The sequence below is a fragment of the Struthio camelus genome, chromosome 2 (assembly GCF_040807025.1).
Source record: "Struthio camelus isolate bStrCam1 chromosome 2, bStrCam1.hap1, whole genome shotgun sequence".
In the NCBI taxonomy this organism is placed as follows: domain Eukaryota; kingdom Metazoa; phylum Chordata; class Aves; order Struthioniformes; family Struthionidae; genus Struthio; species Struthio camelus.
The window spans coordinates 27,775,624-27,791,225 of NC_090943.1; the positions used below are offsets into that span (position 1 = coordinate 27,775,624).

Consider the following 15,602-nt stretch of genomic DNA (forward strand, 5'->3'; position numbering starts at 1 on the left):
ACCTATCTCTGAGGTACTTTTGCCAGCTCAAGGAACCTGACTGAAGAAAAGGACACGGTGGCAACACTCCAGCCTCCAGTGAGCAGCTTAATAATTGACTGAGCAGAATAGCAAATACAATCACTTTCAACACTTGCCACTAAAAGGTTTTGTCTCTTGACTAAATGAAAATATTCTTAGAATAACTTTGACCATTCCTGTGTCACATGCATGTATAATTGCTTAATGTTATTTGTGTATAGCGATCACTGGTGTTGCTTCATGTAATGTGGAACGTTTCTTAGTAAGGCAGATCGTTCTGGGACATCGGTCTGGTTATTTTCCTAAGGTCTTCCTATGCTAGCTGATTTCTGTAGCTCAGGTGGGTCGTACAGTATGCACTTGATATGTTCGCTGTTTTTATTTACTTAGACCACAGATGTGACTAATTCAGGGAGCAGGGTTCAGATCTCTCAACTATGAAGCACCTAAAAATGTATGTGCAACTTAGCCAGGCCTTTGTTGGCACCAGCCCCATCCCAGACTATTAGCAGCCTTTCAGCAAAGTATTTGTTGGAGCGCTGATTAAAGTACAAGAGCTGGATCCCCTCCCTGTCTGGCATGGCTTGAAGTTAAGACATTTGAGTCCCAGTCAGATGACTGGGACTATAGGTGCAGCGTCTATTTACGTATCTTGTATTATATATCTATGTTTTAATATGTGTGTGTGTGTGTGTGTGTGTGTGCGCGCGAGCGCAGGTGCATAGTCTCTAAAACAGCATGCTAGAGTGTTCATTAAGATCAACAGGGCTCTCTCAGTAACTATTTTTGAACTTTTTTGCTTCTAATACTTCAGAATATTTTAAATATTTTGAAATATTCAATAGCTGGGGGGAGTGGTGGAAATCTGTAGTCACAAGGCTAACAAAGCTATTGGAAGAGGGAAGATTTTTTGGTACAAAATTCCTGTCAGAGAGTAGGAAGTCAGGTTAGTCAGTCTACATGTAACTTCTCTAGAATATTTGGTTTAGGGGAAGGAAGGCAGGAGGGAAGGAAAGGAGGAAGGAGGGAAGAAAGGAAGGAGGGAAGGGAGGAAGGAAGGAAGGGCTTTTTCCCACTGACTTTTCTGGAACCTTTGGCATATTCTGCAAATGCTGAGCCGACTGTCACAAGTATGGCATAATCACCTATCCAAGAGCATTTAAACAGCGTATTTTCTGAGTGTGATCAGGACTTATAGGCAGTTTTGGATGTATCTAGAATAAAATGATTTCACTGGTTGGAGCTGTCCTTCATGAAAATGGGCTTAGGGGAAAAGTCTAAATTCTGAGTGCAGGAACCTAAATCTTTTGATGGCAGTTTCAGTGGAATCAATGATGCTAGCGCTTCATTTGCAATATTTTTCTCAGGAGCACACAGTAAGTCTATGGCAGGGCCATGACCTGAACCTAGGTCTGTTGAGTCCATGGAGTCCAGTGTCTTAACCACAGGTTCTTGCTTAACTTTTCATAGATACTTCTACGACTTTTAATGCTGTTGTGCTACTAGGTCATAGTTGGGCGTCTGAGAGACTTTAGGAAAGATCTTGATGGGGTGAGTTAAAACTTGATTTGACTGTTTAAGAGCAACACTAACTGTTTGGTATTCAGTTGTACCTCACTATCTTAACCTTACTGGGGCCTTAAAAGAAGAAGACATCCCAAAGGTTTTAAAATGAATCAGACTTTTCTTTTATTGCAAAAATAGAAGCCTCTCACAAAGCCAGAGTGTCCCAAACACTCAGTTCTACCCCAAAGAAATGGCAGGTAAAACGCTTTCGGGTAACACTTAAAACAAGAAAGGGCTAAAGACCGACACAATTTCAATGCCGCCAGCTCAGCCTGGATCTTGCCAGGCACCTCCTGATCTGAGGGCTGGAGCCCCCTTCAGTGCTATGTCTTCCTCTACCTTCTGCAATAGAAAATTTTGTCAGAGCAAGGTTTAACTTTTGTGTTGTTCCCTCAAATATTGCCCTCAGTGCAATGTCCGCAGTTCTTGTGGATGCCATAAGATAATGACAGCAGCACCTGCTTGTTGACGGTGTCTGTGGCTGATGTGGGTGTTGTGCGGGACAGCACCAAGCATCTCCACTCCAATCTGTTGCTAGTCATTAATGCCTGTGAAATGGGAGCCGTCAAGAGCGAAATCTTGGTTTCCACAGAACTCCAGCAGCTGTTCCTTTTGATTTCAGTAAGGTCAAGATTTCATTCAGATCTTCAGTCAACGTTTCTTTGATAAAAAGATTTTCTACATACTCTATTGGTGAATTATTTACATCAAGTTTTAGCTTATATACAGCACACAATGCAAAAGGACAATTAGTTTGCATTCAGAAATACACATTTCCTAGTATAGAAAATCATCAGGGTTTTTTATGGCATAAAAATACATCAAGCAGTAAATGTTAAAGTAGATAGGAATTCCCTGGCTTATATGAAAACAAAGGGATAATTAATTAAAATTGTGTTTTCGTTTATATCAGTCGTAAATAATGAATTTGTGGCTTATTGACTGTCCCTCAGAATACCAACACAGAAGGTCTTTCTGCATTTTCAAGCATTTTCAATTTCGTGGACCATGTATTTTGAGCATAATCCAATACAACTTCCTTATATAAAACTTTCCTGTCATGAACACAGAGCAATATTTTATCTAGATATGAAACTCAAAAAAAAATTACAGAAAACCTCATATGCATAAGGAATTCATTTAAAATGTATGCAGGTTTTTTATGTGTTTGGATTCCTGAAGGTCTATTGCTAATTTACAAAGATTGTATGTGATAAGCACAAAATAAGTTTAATATTTTGTTTTCCTGATTGCATTCATTTATTTTGCGTAAGTGCATTGTTAGCAACTGATGTACCATTCTGTGCTTGAGATTTTTAATGCTCATGTAGTGTAATGTAAGTGAACTTTGTGTCTGAAGAGCAAGGACGTTTGTTTGCAGTACTCTTGTATAAAGAAGAACTGTTACACCGTTAATCCTACCTGGCCCATAGCTAGAAAGGGGAAACATTCTCCTCCTTTTCTGACTTTTTTCCTAAACCTGGCTAGTCACGACAGACACTTCATCACGTAGGTAACAATGGTGTAGATGATGGTGCATCTGTTCTGACCCGTTACCCTTCCACATCCCTAATTCTGACTTCCCAAAGAGTCTTTCAGCAGGGACAAATTTTGCATGAGAAGAACAAAATGCAAAATCCCTCCTTTCAGAAATGAAGGCTGAATTATGGACAGTATCTACTTTTTGTGTTGAAAATACTCATAATTCTTGTGAACGCTAAGAATTGTTGCCAGCTCAAAGCTACAGCATATGCCAGAATGGCACCTCCCTTCAGTTGCTGGCTAGCCAACTGTGAGAATGATGGCTACGTCCTTGGGAGTCAAATAGTTGCAAGAGCTCATAAAATAAAGAGCCTGTAGTATAATATAATTCAATAAGTAAAACTTTTATTCAGCTATGTCCTGTTCATTTGTCGTGGGCCTGAACTTGACAGACCTGTCACACAATAATTTGCAACAAACAAGATGTGCGCTCACACAGCTCATGGAGCTACACTCATCACATGCATTTACTCTCTGTTCTCCCCTGTGGAAGTCTATACAGGTGATAGTTTCTCTAAAACCAGAGATATGATAACCTTTTTCTTATTTTGCAGATTCTTTAAATTGTACAGAACTTTCACGGCCAGGCCCTTCTCAGAAGGAACGTTAATCATGATATTTACTCAGGTAGTGCTTATTAGCTAAAAATATACACATGTGCGCACACACACACCCCCACCCAGACACTGGGAGAAAGTCATCCTCTTGCAGTGGTTCATGAGAAGAGTGGCACATCTCCTTCCTCTCAGAAGCATGTGCTAGTGCATGTGCACTGAGATACGTTGACCTTGTATGTTCAAAACTGAAGTAATAACTGGGAGATAAAGGAGGATATTACAATCCAAAAAAAATACCACTTTGTAGGTTTTTCTATATAGACAGCATGACCTGGGGAGGATCTTTTTTTTTCTTTTTCTTTTGATATTCCAGCAGTTGTTACTTGCCAAGCGCTCAGTGTAAAACGACTGTTAGTCTCTATCTATAAATATAACATTAAAAATACATATATTAATAGTCATATAATTTGTGAAGTCTGTCAAATACATATAACACACATAGGCATGCTGCAAATGGGGATCACAGATATTTCACTACAAAAAAACAGAGAAATACGGAAAATAGCATCTTATTACCTTAAACAGTCTATATGTAGAATAATGCTGATGAATTTTGATCTTTTATGTTAAATGTTCAGCTGAAACTATATTTTACCAAGTGTTCTCAATGTTGCTAGGTATTTAGATTATCTCTAAATTAAGCAGAGAGAAATCCTGCCCTTAGGTACATCACTGAAGTCAGTGGGAGTTACTGCTGTATAACGCAGGGTTTTGTGAACTAAGAGGTTTTTGATACCAGGGAACTGTCTGATCTCAGGTCAGTGTTTTTCACAGTAATAGTTCTTATGCTGGTGACATAAATGAGGTTACCTGTAGGAGATCAGATCTAAAGCTGGAAAAAAAATTATTTCTGCTCCACTCTCTATTAGCCCCTTTCATCAGCTCCGTGCTGCTGTACCAGGCAGGGGAATGCAGTGTAACAAATTTCTCTCGGCCCCGTTATTCCCGCTGTGAATCTGTCTGGTGCAGGAGCGGGCAGACGGTGACCCTGATGACCTGCACTCAGCACAGGGGCCCCAGAAAATGCCCTGGGAAAATGCTATATGCTTTAGCATATAGCCAAGGCTATAAACTTCCTCTGCCCCGCAGTGTCTCCCGCTCATGATTTAAGCTGGGTGCATTTTGGCCGGACTATGGGTCACTCTCCATCTGAACAAGAGTTCTTTCATATATAATTTTTATAAGATCATAGTAAATGCATATGCATACTACCTAGAATTTTCAGAAGATCTTTGGCTTTTTGTGCCTTCTATCTAATGTTCAGCTTCTCAAGAGGTTCCAGATGTTGTTCTTTTAGGTGGCAAACACCTGTTACATTCAACAGAATGGGGAATGTTATTCTATTTCTAAAGATAACTGATCTGTGTACTCAAAATTTTATCCCTAATTTAGTTTTAACTATTTATGTCCCTTTTACATATTTTTTTAAACAACACGAGCCAAATGTCTCAATTTCATGAACTGGTTTGGACTAAAATACACACTTTCCAGTCTGAAACGTGGCAAGTACATTCTGAATCAAGAACAAGTCACTGGAAGGTGCAAACCGTAAAGGACAAATGTTCCTCAAGAAAATGCATAGGATGTACAGATTGGAGAGCAAATACTTCTTGTAGGGGCATTGCTGTGGTGGAGAGAAATGATGAGGGCAGAGGAGGGAAGAAGGAGCTGCATGCTCTTGAAAGTGTTTATGCAAACTAAGAGCACCAGAGATTAGTAATGGAGAGGTTACATCTAGTCACATTGCTAAATTTAACACGTCATGGCACTGCAACCGGCTGCACTTACTTAAAGTTATATTTACTTGCAGTGAGAGAAAGGGAACCAGATTCTTAAAATTCTTGTAGCTATCTGATACCCTTTAAAATGGACTTTTTTTTCTTTTAAAGATTGGCTTGAGAGAGCTTGCGATTGGATTACGAAGAAAATCTCAAATGTTGATTCTCTGCTCATAGGTGACATATAATGAGAATTAAAGACCTTCCCTGCCCCACAGTGCCCACCTCAGCTGTCATGAAATCATAGAAAAAAAGTCTTGACAGGAGCTTTGCAGGTCATCTGTATGGTCCCCCTGCAGATAGGCAGAAATCATCCCTAACACTAATCTTGAAGCTAGGGAGATTCATAGCTCTATCCTTACTGTTGACATGAGGGTTCATAACTGTTATTTCCATCTGTGAAGAGGGTTGCCATACATTTTGGGGGGATTTTCTTGGACTAAATCGTTCCAGTTCTTCCACTCCTTTTCATTACAAATCATGTATTCTAGACGTTGGACTGGTCTCACTGCTGTGCTTTGTCCCCCTCTTTTGAGAGGAAGAGCAGTCAACCTGAATTAAGTACCCCAGCCAAGGACTTAACCGTTGCCACAAGGAGCTGCAGGAGTCTCACGTACAACACTGTAGTTACACAGCTTACCCTGATGATTTTTTTTTTTCTGCAGCAATGTGACATTTTCAATAATGATAAACTTCTCATCACTTAATTTAAATAATTAAATCTATAAACAGCTGGTCTTTTTTAGGCTGAGGGGAACGTACTGATCTTTATTTTAAACTCTGAGAAATACTTTTTTTATTTTCTCAGTGACGGTCTGAGTACTCAACGGGAGGGGCACTTAAATGTGGATTTGGGATTCATCCGGAAGTACCTGCAAATTATGGTGCTGCACAGGAACATCTGGAATGCTTTTAAATTAATCCTTAAAGGTACCTTAATTACCACCTCTGCTAAAGAACTAGAGTTGTCAAAAAAGCATAACTCTGGGCCAATACTTAACCTCAGGGTTGTCCAGGAACTTAAATTTCTCTAGATAATTGACTAAGGAGCTGATCATGTGCCTCCTCGGGGGATGATTTTTTAGCCTGAGGTCTGACTTTCTCTTGCTGAGGGTCTCTGTCATTTGCTGTGTAGGACACATGCCTTCATTTTGCCAAGTCCCTCTCAAATGGGTATTGCGTTCCTGAGACAACAGCAGTGGCACACTGCAACAGCCCACCTGTCCCTGGAACTCAAAATTCCCAGTTTGCCATTAGCATTAGCTACAAAATTGATTTTAGTGTGGCTAGCAGTGGTTGCAGAGAGCACACACAGTTTGGCTGAGGGTCCCTGTGTAACGGTCTGCTGTGCAATCCTCCTTGCTGCCGAAGGGCAGACAGAGCACGGTCATACGCTGGGTAGAACCTCATTGGCTTGTGATCAATTACTATTTCCGTGCAAATAAGTTTAAGGTTACAAATGCTCCTATTATTGAGCAATAATCAAAAATATAATCAAAATAATCAAAAATAATGTATGCTTAGCTTCATGAAGACACATCTGACATTTAGAATTAAAGCACTAGAAATGCAGATACCTTCATATTGTTAGTATTTAGGCTTTGTATCTTTGAAAAAATCGTCTGGATTTTGTTTGTTAAGATTGGCAAGAGATGGAGGAGGCTTCGGGAAAAGGAGATAGAAATTCACCACATTTGCGTGGTTGGTTTTATCCCAAAACAAAGTTATGCTGCTATATTATAAACACAAGAGCATTTTGTAATGGAAACGCTGGCAGACTTTGAATTAAGATAGCATTATTGCTAAGAATTTTAATATGGAGAAAATTGTCTGTTCTACCTTTGTTGCTGTTTTATTTCAGCTAAAACATATTTATTAAGTAAATCAAATGAAAAAGTAAGGCTTAATTTCAGCACCCCATGCCACAACAAGTCTTTTCTTCTGTGCTGAATTTCTGTACTTCATAAAGATGAACAACCAGAGCCTTTCTGATAAATTTAGTTGTTCAAACAAAGCAACACAAACCCTTCTGCCAGAACTAGTGTTCACTAAACTGCGTTTTCATGTGTTGGGTTTGGTGTAGATACTACAGAGTTGATTGATTAAAGTAAGGTTTGTTTCCTTTGAAAATACTCCTTGAATCCATGGATCCAAGTGTCAGTTTCCTTCCTGCCTTTTGGTACAGTGATGCCTGAATTGTGCATTTGTAAGGAACAGAAACAAAGAAGCTGCTGTTCTTGTGATATGGGTTAGAGACAACGTTCTCTAATGCCAAGACATTGTAATTATTCAGGTCAGATCAGCATTCTCAGTAATGCTGTCATTAGTGTATGGTGCTATTTATAAAGCACAGAAGTTAAATTTACCTCATGTGTGCAATGACAACTTTTCAAACCATCTTGATATGAAGAAAAATAGCATTTTCCATTGGAAAAATATTTTGATTAGAAATTACCAACAAGCTGTAAAAATGCAGCCTTTTCTGCAAAGCCCCAGGACAATGCTAGCAGTGAATTCAGCATGTGAATTTTTTAGTGGCTGTGTATCATTATCACGTCACTGAAATCAAAGCTGCCACAAAGACTGCCATAACCATGCACTGTTTCTGTCACATGAAGCTAAAACCAAGATCCCCAAACCAAGCTCCTAAACTTAGCATTTCAGAACGTTCTCCTGAACAGATTAAAAAAAAAAATTAGCAAATGAAGAAAGCAACCACTATAATGGCAAAGCATATCAATTTTGTACATCCACATGAACATAATAGACTGTAAAACAACCTATACTTATATGTACATGATGATTATTAAACATTCTGTATTATGCACACTTCTTTTACAATCAGCTCATTTGTGTCTTTAGAAATTAAGCTCTTCTGGAGCTCTCCTGGGAAGCACAGCGTGCCTCAAAATTATTCAGAAATACAACATTCATAGTAAAGCTGCCTTGTTGTCTTTAGCTACTAAATCGTCCATTTCCCATTGTTCACTGGCAAAAATAGAAATAGCAGTATGCAAAATACTGTTGTCTGAAAAAATAACTGCCTTCGTATTCCTTGAAGTCTGAAAAATAGACATGTGGCTTGAATGAGTACACAGGACTGTGTTTTCTTGTAAATATTCCACTAGGTTGATCATGCTATGAATTGCACCGTCAGTGGGCAGTTAGTTCTTGTTCCCCTGCTCTGCTCTCTTGTTCGATTGTCGCAGCATTGGCAACTCACTCTCTAAAATGGGGAGAAAGCGTCAGTGATGTGCAGCAGCGAGGTATGTGCCTCTGCAGCACAAACGGAGCAAACGCCTTCATCGTGGGGCATTGCCTTGTGTACCTGCAGAGGGAATTCAGTCCCCTCTGCTAACGCTGGGTTACACCTTTCCCTCATGAGCTCATTCCTCAAAGAGACTTTTCTGGTTAGATGATGACTCATGTAGGTGGATATGTACAGCAGACCTCCATTTAAAATTTACTGATGACCAGTAAAGCTTAAGGTTTAACTGTGTCAGTGAAGGAAAAACTAAGCCTAGCTGAATACAGCATTTAAAGTTGGTTCCAAATCACTAAGGATGAAACTGTCTCCAGCTTTCAAGGTCTACACTGAACTGCATTGCAGAAGTTGTTCCTAAACACTGAACAGAGTTGTCCAACACAGGTTAACACCAATTTAAGTCAACATTTAAGTCAGTAGCCTGATAATTTTAATGGGATCTGAAGGTTTATGGTAGGATTTATTTTAGCACTTTATGCTGTGGAATATAAAATCTGCCCTTCAGCCCTTCTTCAGCAGAGCATAACCAGCAGGATCATGGCCTCTATTTTTAATCTTTAAAGTTTAAATTTAGCTCAAGCATTTTATTTCAGATTTTCTTTTCTTTTTTGCTATTTGACAAGATCTGAATTTAAGAATATTCTGACTACTTGGACTTTAAGTACGTTATGCAATGCTAAGAAGAAACATTATTGTGAATGGAATCTCAGTGGGTAAGTGAAGGAAAGAGAGAAAAGTTTACAGCTGTGAAAAAATTCCCACATTAGTTGAATTGCAGCTTAAGAGAAAAGTATCCTATTCCTTCCTTCTCCTCTTATTCCTCTTATATAGGCTGGCATTTTAACAACTCCAAGATGAGGGCTGCTACCTAGGCATTTGAGATGATCAAGTGCCAAAACTGGCCCTTGCAACTGCTTTCTCTCACTATATTTCCCTGTTTGGGCTGGGGTTGAAGCGTCAAATGTAAGTGGATTAGTAGGGAAAACAGAGGGGGATGGATAACTTTCCAGCTTCCTTCAAAGGTAAAGGCTGTGATGCATACCTTGACATTGTCAGCATTTGAAATAACCCATGCTTGTCTAAATCAAAGGCGAAAGAGTGGGAGATCAGTAGGAAAGGTCTTTCAAAGAGATGCAGGAAAGAATGACATTACACTCATTGAAAGTTTTAGGAACAAAACTCTAGCAGTGACAGGTATTCAAAACCTCCTGGAACTGGCCATTCTGCTTGCAGATTCTTACCATTTAGCTTTATGTGGGTCATTCATCTACTCCTTTAGTGATCTGCAGAACTTGTGCAGGGCCAGTACTATAACTTCTAACTGCAAATCAGCTTCTCCCTGGCCCTATTTCTGGCTCGGTAATCATACAGAGACTAATGATGCTTTGAATGTGTGATAAAAGGTGCTTATTACTGACAAGACTGTACATTCATCATGTTTTCCTGATGACAGACTCACACATGACGTTGTTACCTTCAGCTACCAGGGAGTCACAGCAGCAACCGGGTTCTAAAAATACATGTTTCTTGTGCTGTGACATTAGTTCCTTATTTCTTTCTTGGGATTATTTACTGCCATGGCTATAATTTTATCAGAGGCAAGCACTCATCTAGCATTCACCTCAGAATGCCTATGAGAGAAAATCATCATTTCCAAACAAATTTCACTGTTTATTTGGAGTGAAAGAATTGTGCATAAATGATGAAGTTTCTGGGCAGAGTAATACAGTGATAGCTTTTTCTCTTAAGGAATTATCAAATGTTAAATAAAAGCTATTTTGAGATGTCTTCAGGACTTTTGTGAGGCAGTTTAAAGAATTAGTATGTTTCTGTAATGATGACTGAGAATTTGTTATGCAACTACTAATTTACCTTCATTTGTTTTATGCAGCTGCTAAGGGGATGGTACTATTTTGGGTATCCTTTCCAAATCATCAAGATTTGGATACTTTAGAATGATCGCTTTTTGTCTTAAAAAGTGCAAAAATTTTTAAGAGGGCATCAGGTTTGTCAAAAAGGGAAAAGGAAAGGATTCCAAGCTGGTTATGGCTTGTTAGAGTTGACGGTTCAAAATCTAGGGTTGAAAAAAGGTACCTAAAGCAAAAAGTGCAAAAAGTTTGCAAATGTCATGTACTGGTTCTTTCTTTTCTATTTTCTATGGGCCACCTGACACTGTTATTACTGTCGTATAGTCACTTCATATAGCGGGTACCAGGAAGTGTGAAAATTACGTAGCCTGGTGAGCAGTTCCATGTTGAGCCCCTGCTGCAGCTGGTCAGATGGATTGCTGTTCCCACCTCTGCATCAGACTCTCTCTACGCCGTCCCTGGCAAAGGCTGATGTGATTTGAATATAATGTGTCTTGTCATCTGGTCATGCCCTCTCCCGCGATGGTCTGGATTTCCACACTCCACCCTTCTCCCCACTTCGTTCACAAGCAGAATGCGAAACAATGAGTTTGCGGTAATTGCTGCTGAGCTAGGCAGATGTCTCTCCAGATTTTAATGCAACAAGTTCAGAGTCATCTATGTATCTTCCATTTAACTGTTCGTTGTTGGAATCATGATGGTACAAGTAAACAGGGACCTCTGTGATTGATGTTGCGGTGTAGGAGGTAGATCGTGTGGAACAGTGCTCTCGGCGCCTTTGTCCCCACTGGGTTTTATACTGTGCCCATTGTCTTTTCAAAGCTCCTTGTACCTGTTAAAGAAATGCATAGTTAGGGTGAGGCATAACTGTAACTCCTAAAACTGCAGTTAAGCCAGTTCTGTTTGCTGCAGTGACACCTGGCCTATGCTTTGCTAAGCCATTGGTTGTAAGCTCCAGGACCAAACCTATCAGGTTCAATCTCTCTCTCCCTTCCCCTTTCCCCCAGCTCTTGAAGCAGGAGTAGCGCAGTTATTCAGCTCTCCACCCTAGGTCCCTTCCTGTCTAAACTATGGCAGCAATCAGATTTTTTGCAGTTGTTGATGCATGCAAAGAGAGGGTATATATAGGGAGATAGCTATTCCTATAAGAGGTAAATGTGGGATAGATTACTGTACAGGAATGCAGTAGGATGCTGCTGTGGAAGAGGGAGAAGGAGGGAGGGATGGGGATTAAAACTCAACTGATGCTGCAGTTGGAGTCTTGCCCCTGGAATGACACATTATGAACCTCTGCCTTCAAGAAACTTAACCTTGACTAAAACTAGCCATGAATGGCAGAATATAAGTACACTTTCTGAGCTTGCCAAGGCTACTTTTGTACAGAGAAAGGGTTGGAGGATTAGTACAGATGAACAGGGATTGTGTTCTGGTAATTTATGAACAGGTTTTGGTAGTTCTGTGCTGGCAAAAAGTTAGCCTTGGTCATAGCCTTCTGCATAGCAAAGAATTTCAACCTTTGGACATTCATCTTCTGGGAAAAAGTCTTTTATTTAACATTTACATTAAGCATGATGTTTTATATGAAGCTAGGATATGAATCAAGCTATTGAGAAGTGCCAGGGAATAACAGCCCCTTCTCAAGTTGCACATTCAGGTGTCCTGGAACCTGCTAGCTCCTTCCCAAAAGAAGTGCTGAGACATGAGCCGGGGGTGGGCAAACCCTGGCTCTACTCCTTCAGTTTAACTATGCTAATCAAGTAAATGTAAGAACATTTGCCAAATGAATAGCTTGCCAAAATAATCTGCTGTAAATTATTTCCTCCAGAGGAAGGGAGAAGCAGGTGAGGCACTGGGACTTGCAGGAGTGTCCTGGAGTTACAGGACTCCTGCTGAGGCGGATGTTGTGTTTTTGCTTAGAGAGTTTGCTCAGCAGCCACTCTCTTAAGTTTTGTGCAGAACGGTATCTTTGATTCGCGTAGAAGAATTTGAACGGCTTTAATATTTCTCATGTCTCCACAATTCTAATCACTCTATTAATATGTATATAATAAAATGCTATCCACTCACCACCCACAGCTGCCTGCAAGAAAGCTGTTTCATGTCACATAAGGACAAGGCTTCATAAGGTATTGCTATAAATCTGAGACGCTTACTGAGTGTGCAGTGGGGCTATGCAGCATGCCAAGAATGAATATTTTAGTTGCTTCAGCTTTATATTTTCAAGCCAAGGAGCAAGCCAAGGTATGAGGACTGATGCTATAAATCCTTACTCATGCAAGTAGTGGCACTGACTTCAGTATGACTGCTCTTTTGAGTAGACAGTCATTTGCCAGTCTAGTCATTTAAAACCCACTGAAAATTACATCCATGCTCAATTTCCAATTCTGGCTGTTTTTTGCTATCTTTTCTCATGACAATGTAGTTTGAATTCTTTTCATCTAGAGAAATGTATTGCTATTCACCTTTTCTTAACAGATAAAGAAAAGAAATCAAATGGCTGATTATAGGTTAATTAGATAGAAAGCACAGAAAAGGCATATAGTTACAATGGAGCTTTAATGAACAGGGCTATGTACAAAGCTTCCTATGATAATACTGAGATTCAAAGTGAAATTGCTGCATGTGGGGATGTTTCATATCACACCATTGCCAAAATTTATTAGTGAGAAAGAATTACTGAACGAAGGAATGACAGCTATAGTACATTATAGGGAAGCATTATGCATAAGGCAAATTCTATATGGATTTTAGTCACTTAAAAATTGGCTTTTGACATGGTAGTGTTCCACACGAATATTGTAGCTTCGTCATCCTAAAATCTATAGGGAGGGATTGGAATAAGCAATCTTCACGAGGATTAAGTCAGAGAATTTCCCCCAATACCATTCTGGGGCAGCAGTTCAGGAACCTATTGGACCTGACAGAACGAGGGTAACGCAGAAATCTGATGTCTGCATACTGGCTCTGCCTGCCAGGAGCCAGTGTTCACACGCTGCAACAGTGGTCTATGAGTGTCTCTAACCAGGAGCACCTTTGGCCATTGCTGTCCCTAAGGCTCGTATTGAGTGTGTTTGCATTTCACAGGAATTCATCCTTTCAGATTAATCTCAGAGTCTTTAGTAAAGATGGTAAGAAGATGTTCTTGTAGCCTTCCTGTTCCCCTCCCAGTCCACTCTTTCTCTACACCCTGCATAGACCCCCAGGTCTTAGCGAAGGCTTCGGTTGCTCTCAAGTGGGGAGAGCGGTCACTGTGGAGGCAATGAGCCCCAGAGGAGCTCTCTGCTCTCAGCCGAGCTGTGGTCTGACGGGCCATCGGGCAACCGTAGGTTTGGCGATAACATGGGCAACTGAAGAGGGGAGAATGGGCATATGGTGGAGCTGTGTAAAAGCTGCAGTGAGAAGCTCATGGCTCTGTTCTCAGATGGGAGTGACATACATTGTTTGAGAGAGAACAGGCATATCCCTTCCGGTTCAGCCCACGATTAGAAGTGCAGATAGTCAGGTTTAAAAGGCTCCATGGATTGTGAGAGCACGAGGTTAAAGCAACTGTTTTTCTTCTCCGCTGAGCTGCTGGTCTTTACAAGAATCTGACCACAAAAGGGTAATGGATAATACAAGCTGCTGACGCTGAGTAAAACAATGTGTTAATCTATATTTCTGTGCTAACTCCAAGGTCCTCAGATGATCATAATTCATAAAACTGTTAATGTGTGTGTTTTAAATGTGTAAGCAGCATTACTGGAAATCACATGCAAAACCAGAATGTATTAACAGCAAAAGATACCGGGAGGGGCCGGGCAGTGGCTGCCATGCTGTTCTCTGGGATGGCAGATGGAAGAAAATAAAGCTTAAAGAAAAGAAGAGCCTAAGTTTGTTTACTCTGCTCTTCAAGACTTTAAAGTGTTTTCTGTTCTCTGTTATACTCTCATGCCTCTTTGGCACACGAGACATACGGCTGTTTTTTTCCAAACAGACTTTCCATTTTGTTGGCCAGCTTTCTAGTCTAGAAGCAGTCTCAGGACTGGAAATATGGTCTGGTGAGCAGACTATTGCAGAGACCTTGTATCATCTGTGCAATGCTGTTTGTATTGGGCAGAGAAACTACAGTGCTACTTGACTCTGAGATTTTATATGAACATGCCTGGGAAGATCTATCATTTAAAGAGTCCTAAAAAGGCCATTGTTTATATGTCTTTCTACACTAATGCAGACATTGTTAGAGCTTCTTATTCAGTATTTTGACATTTCTTTCTGTAGATGGGTTTGTTGTTGCACTGAAGTGAGGTAGGTGAGGTAGTTTGCTGCGAACACCAATGTAAAACACTGTCAGGTGGTACTGAGTTTAGCATTGTTTGTTCTGGATAAACTTCATGTGTTTCAGCCTTGAAGCTAAATATTCCAGTAATAAAAAGTACATCACTGAACATGAAGCCTCCTGTGTTACGAAAACTAATCTTCTTGCCCCACACTGCATTTCCCCATGCTCAATGCCCCGGCAATGGATGGAAACAGCAGCTGGCACAATTTGCCACCATGACTGAAGACCGGACTGTGGCTTTGATCTATGTCCATTCATACTACATTCAGCAAAGCTCCTAGGGGAAATTAGCTTAATTCTCTTGGGCAGCCAAAGATCAGTACATAATGGGTGGATGGACACAGCCCCTTTCTCTCCCTTCAGGAGTTCCTACTGTCATCTTGGTGTTAGCATGTTTCTACTACCCTTTAGGTTTGGTGCCTTATATAGCTGCCACTTGTACATCTGCAAGAATAAATGACACTTTGAAGAAAGGGGTCATAATCCTTTCATTTACTTTTCTAGCACAGCCATCAAAGCTACTCTAGTACATAGAAAGTTATTATGCTTGTCATTTATTGGTAAAATGCTGATGCAAGTACCACCAGACTGTCGTGAGTCCATATGATAGAGGTGTCATCTTGGGTT

General features: G+C 40.3%; 1 protein-coding gene across 4 annotated transcripts in view; it reads right to left on the reverse strand.

The window, feature by feature from the left end:
* Positions 1-1,733: 1,733 nt before the first annotated feature.
* Positions 1,734-15,602, reverse strand: part of CALCR (calcitonin receptor) — a 173,157-nt gene continuing 159,288 nt past the window's right edge. For all 4 annotated transcript variants that reach the window (XM_068934848.1, XM_068934849.1, XM_068934850.1 and 1 more), the window contains exon 13: positions 1,734-11,489. In XM_068934848.1, coding sequence (XP_068790949.1) covers positions 11,268-11,489 — 222 coding nt within the window. In that variant the 3' untranslated portion in view covers positions 1,734-11,267. The remainder of the gene's footprint in view (positions 11,490-15,602) is intronic.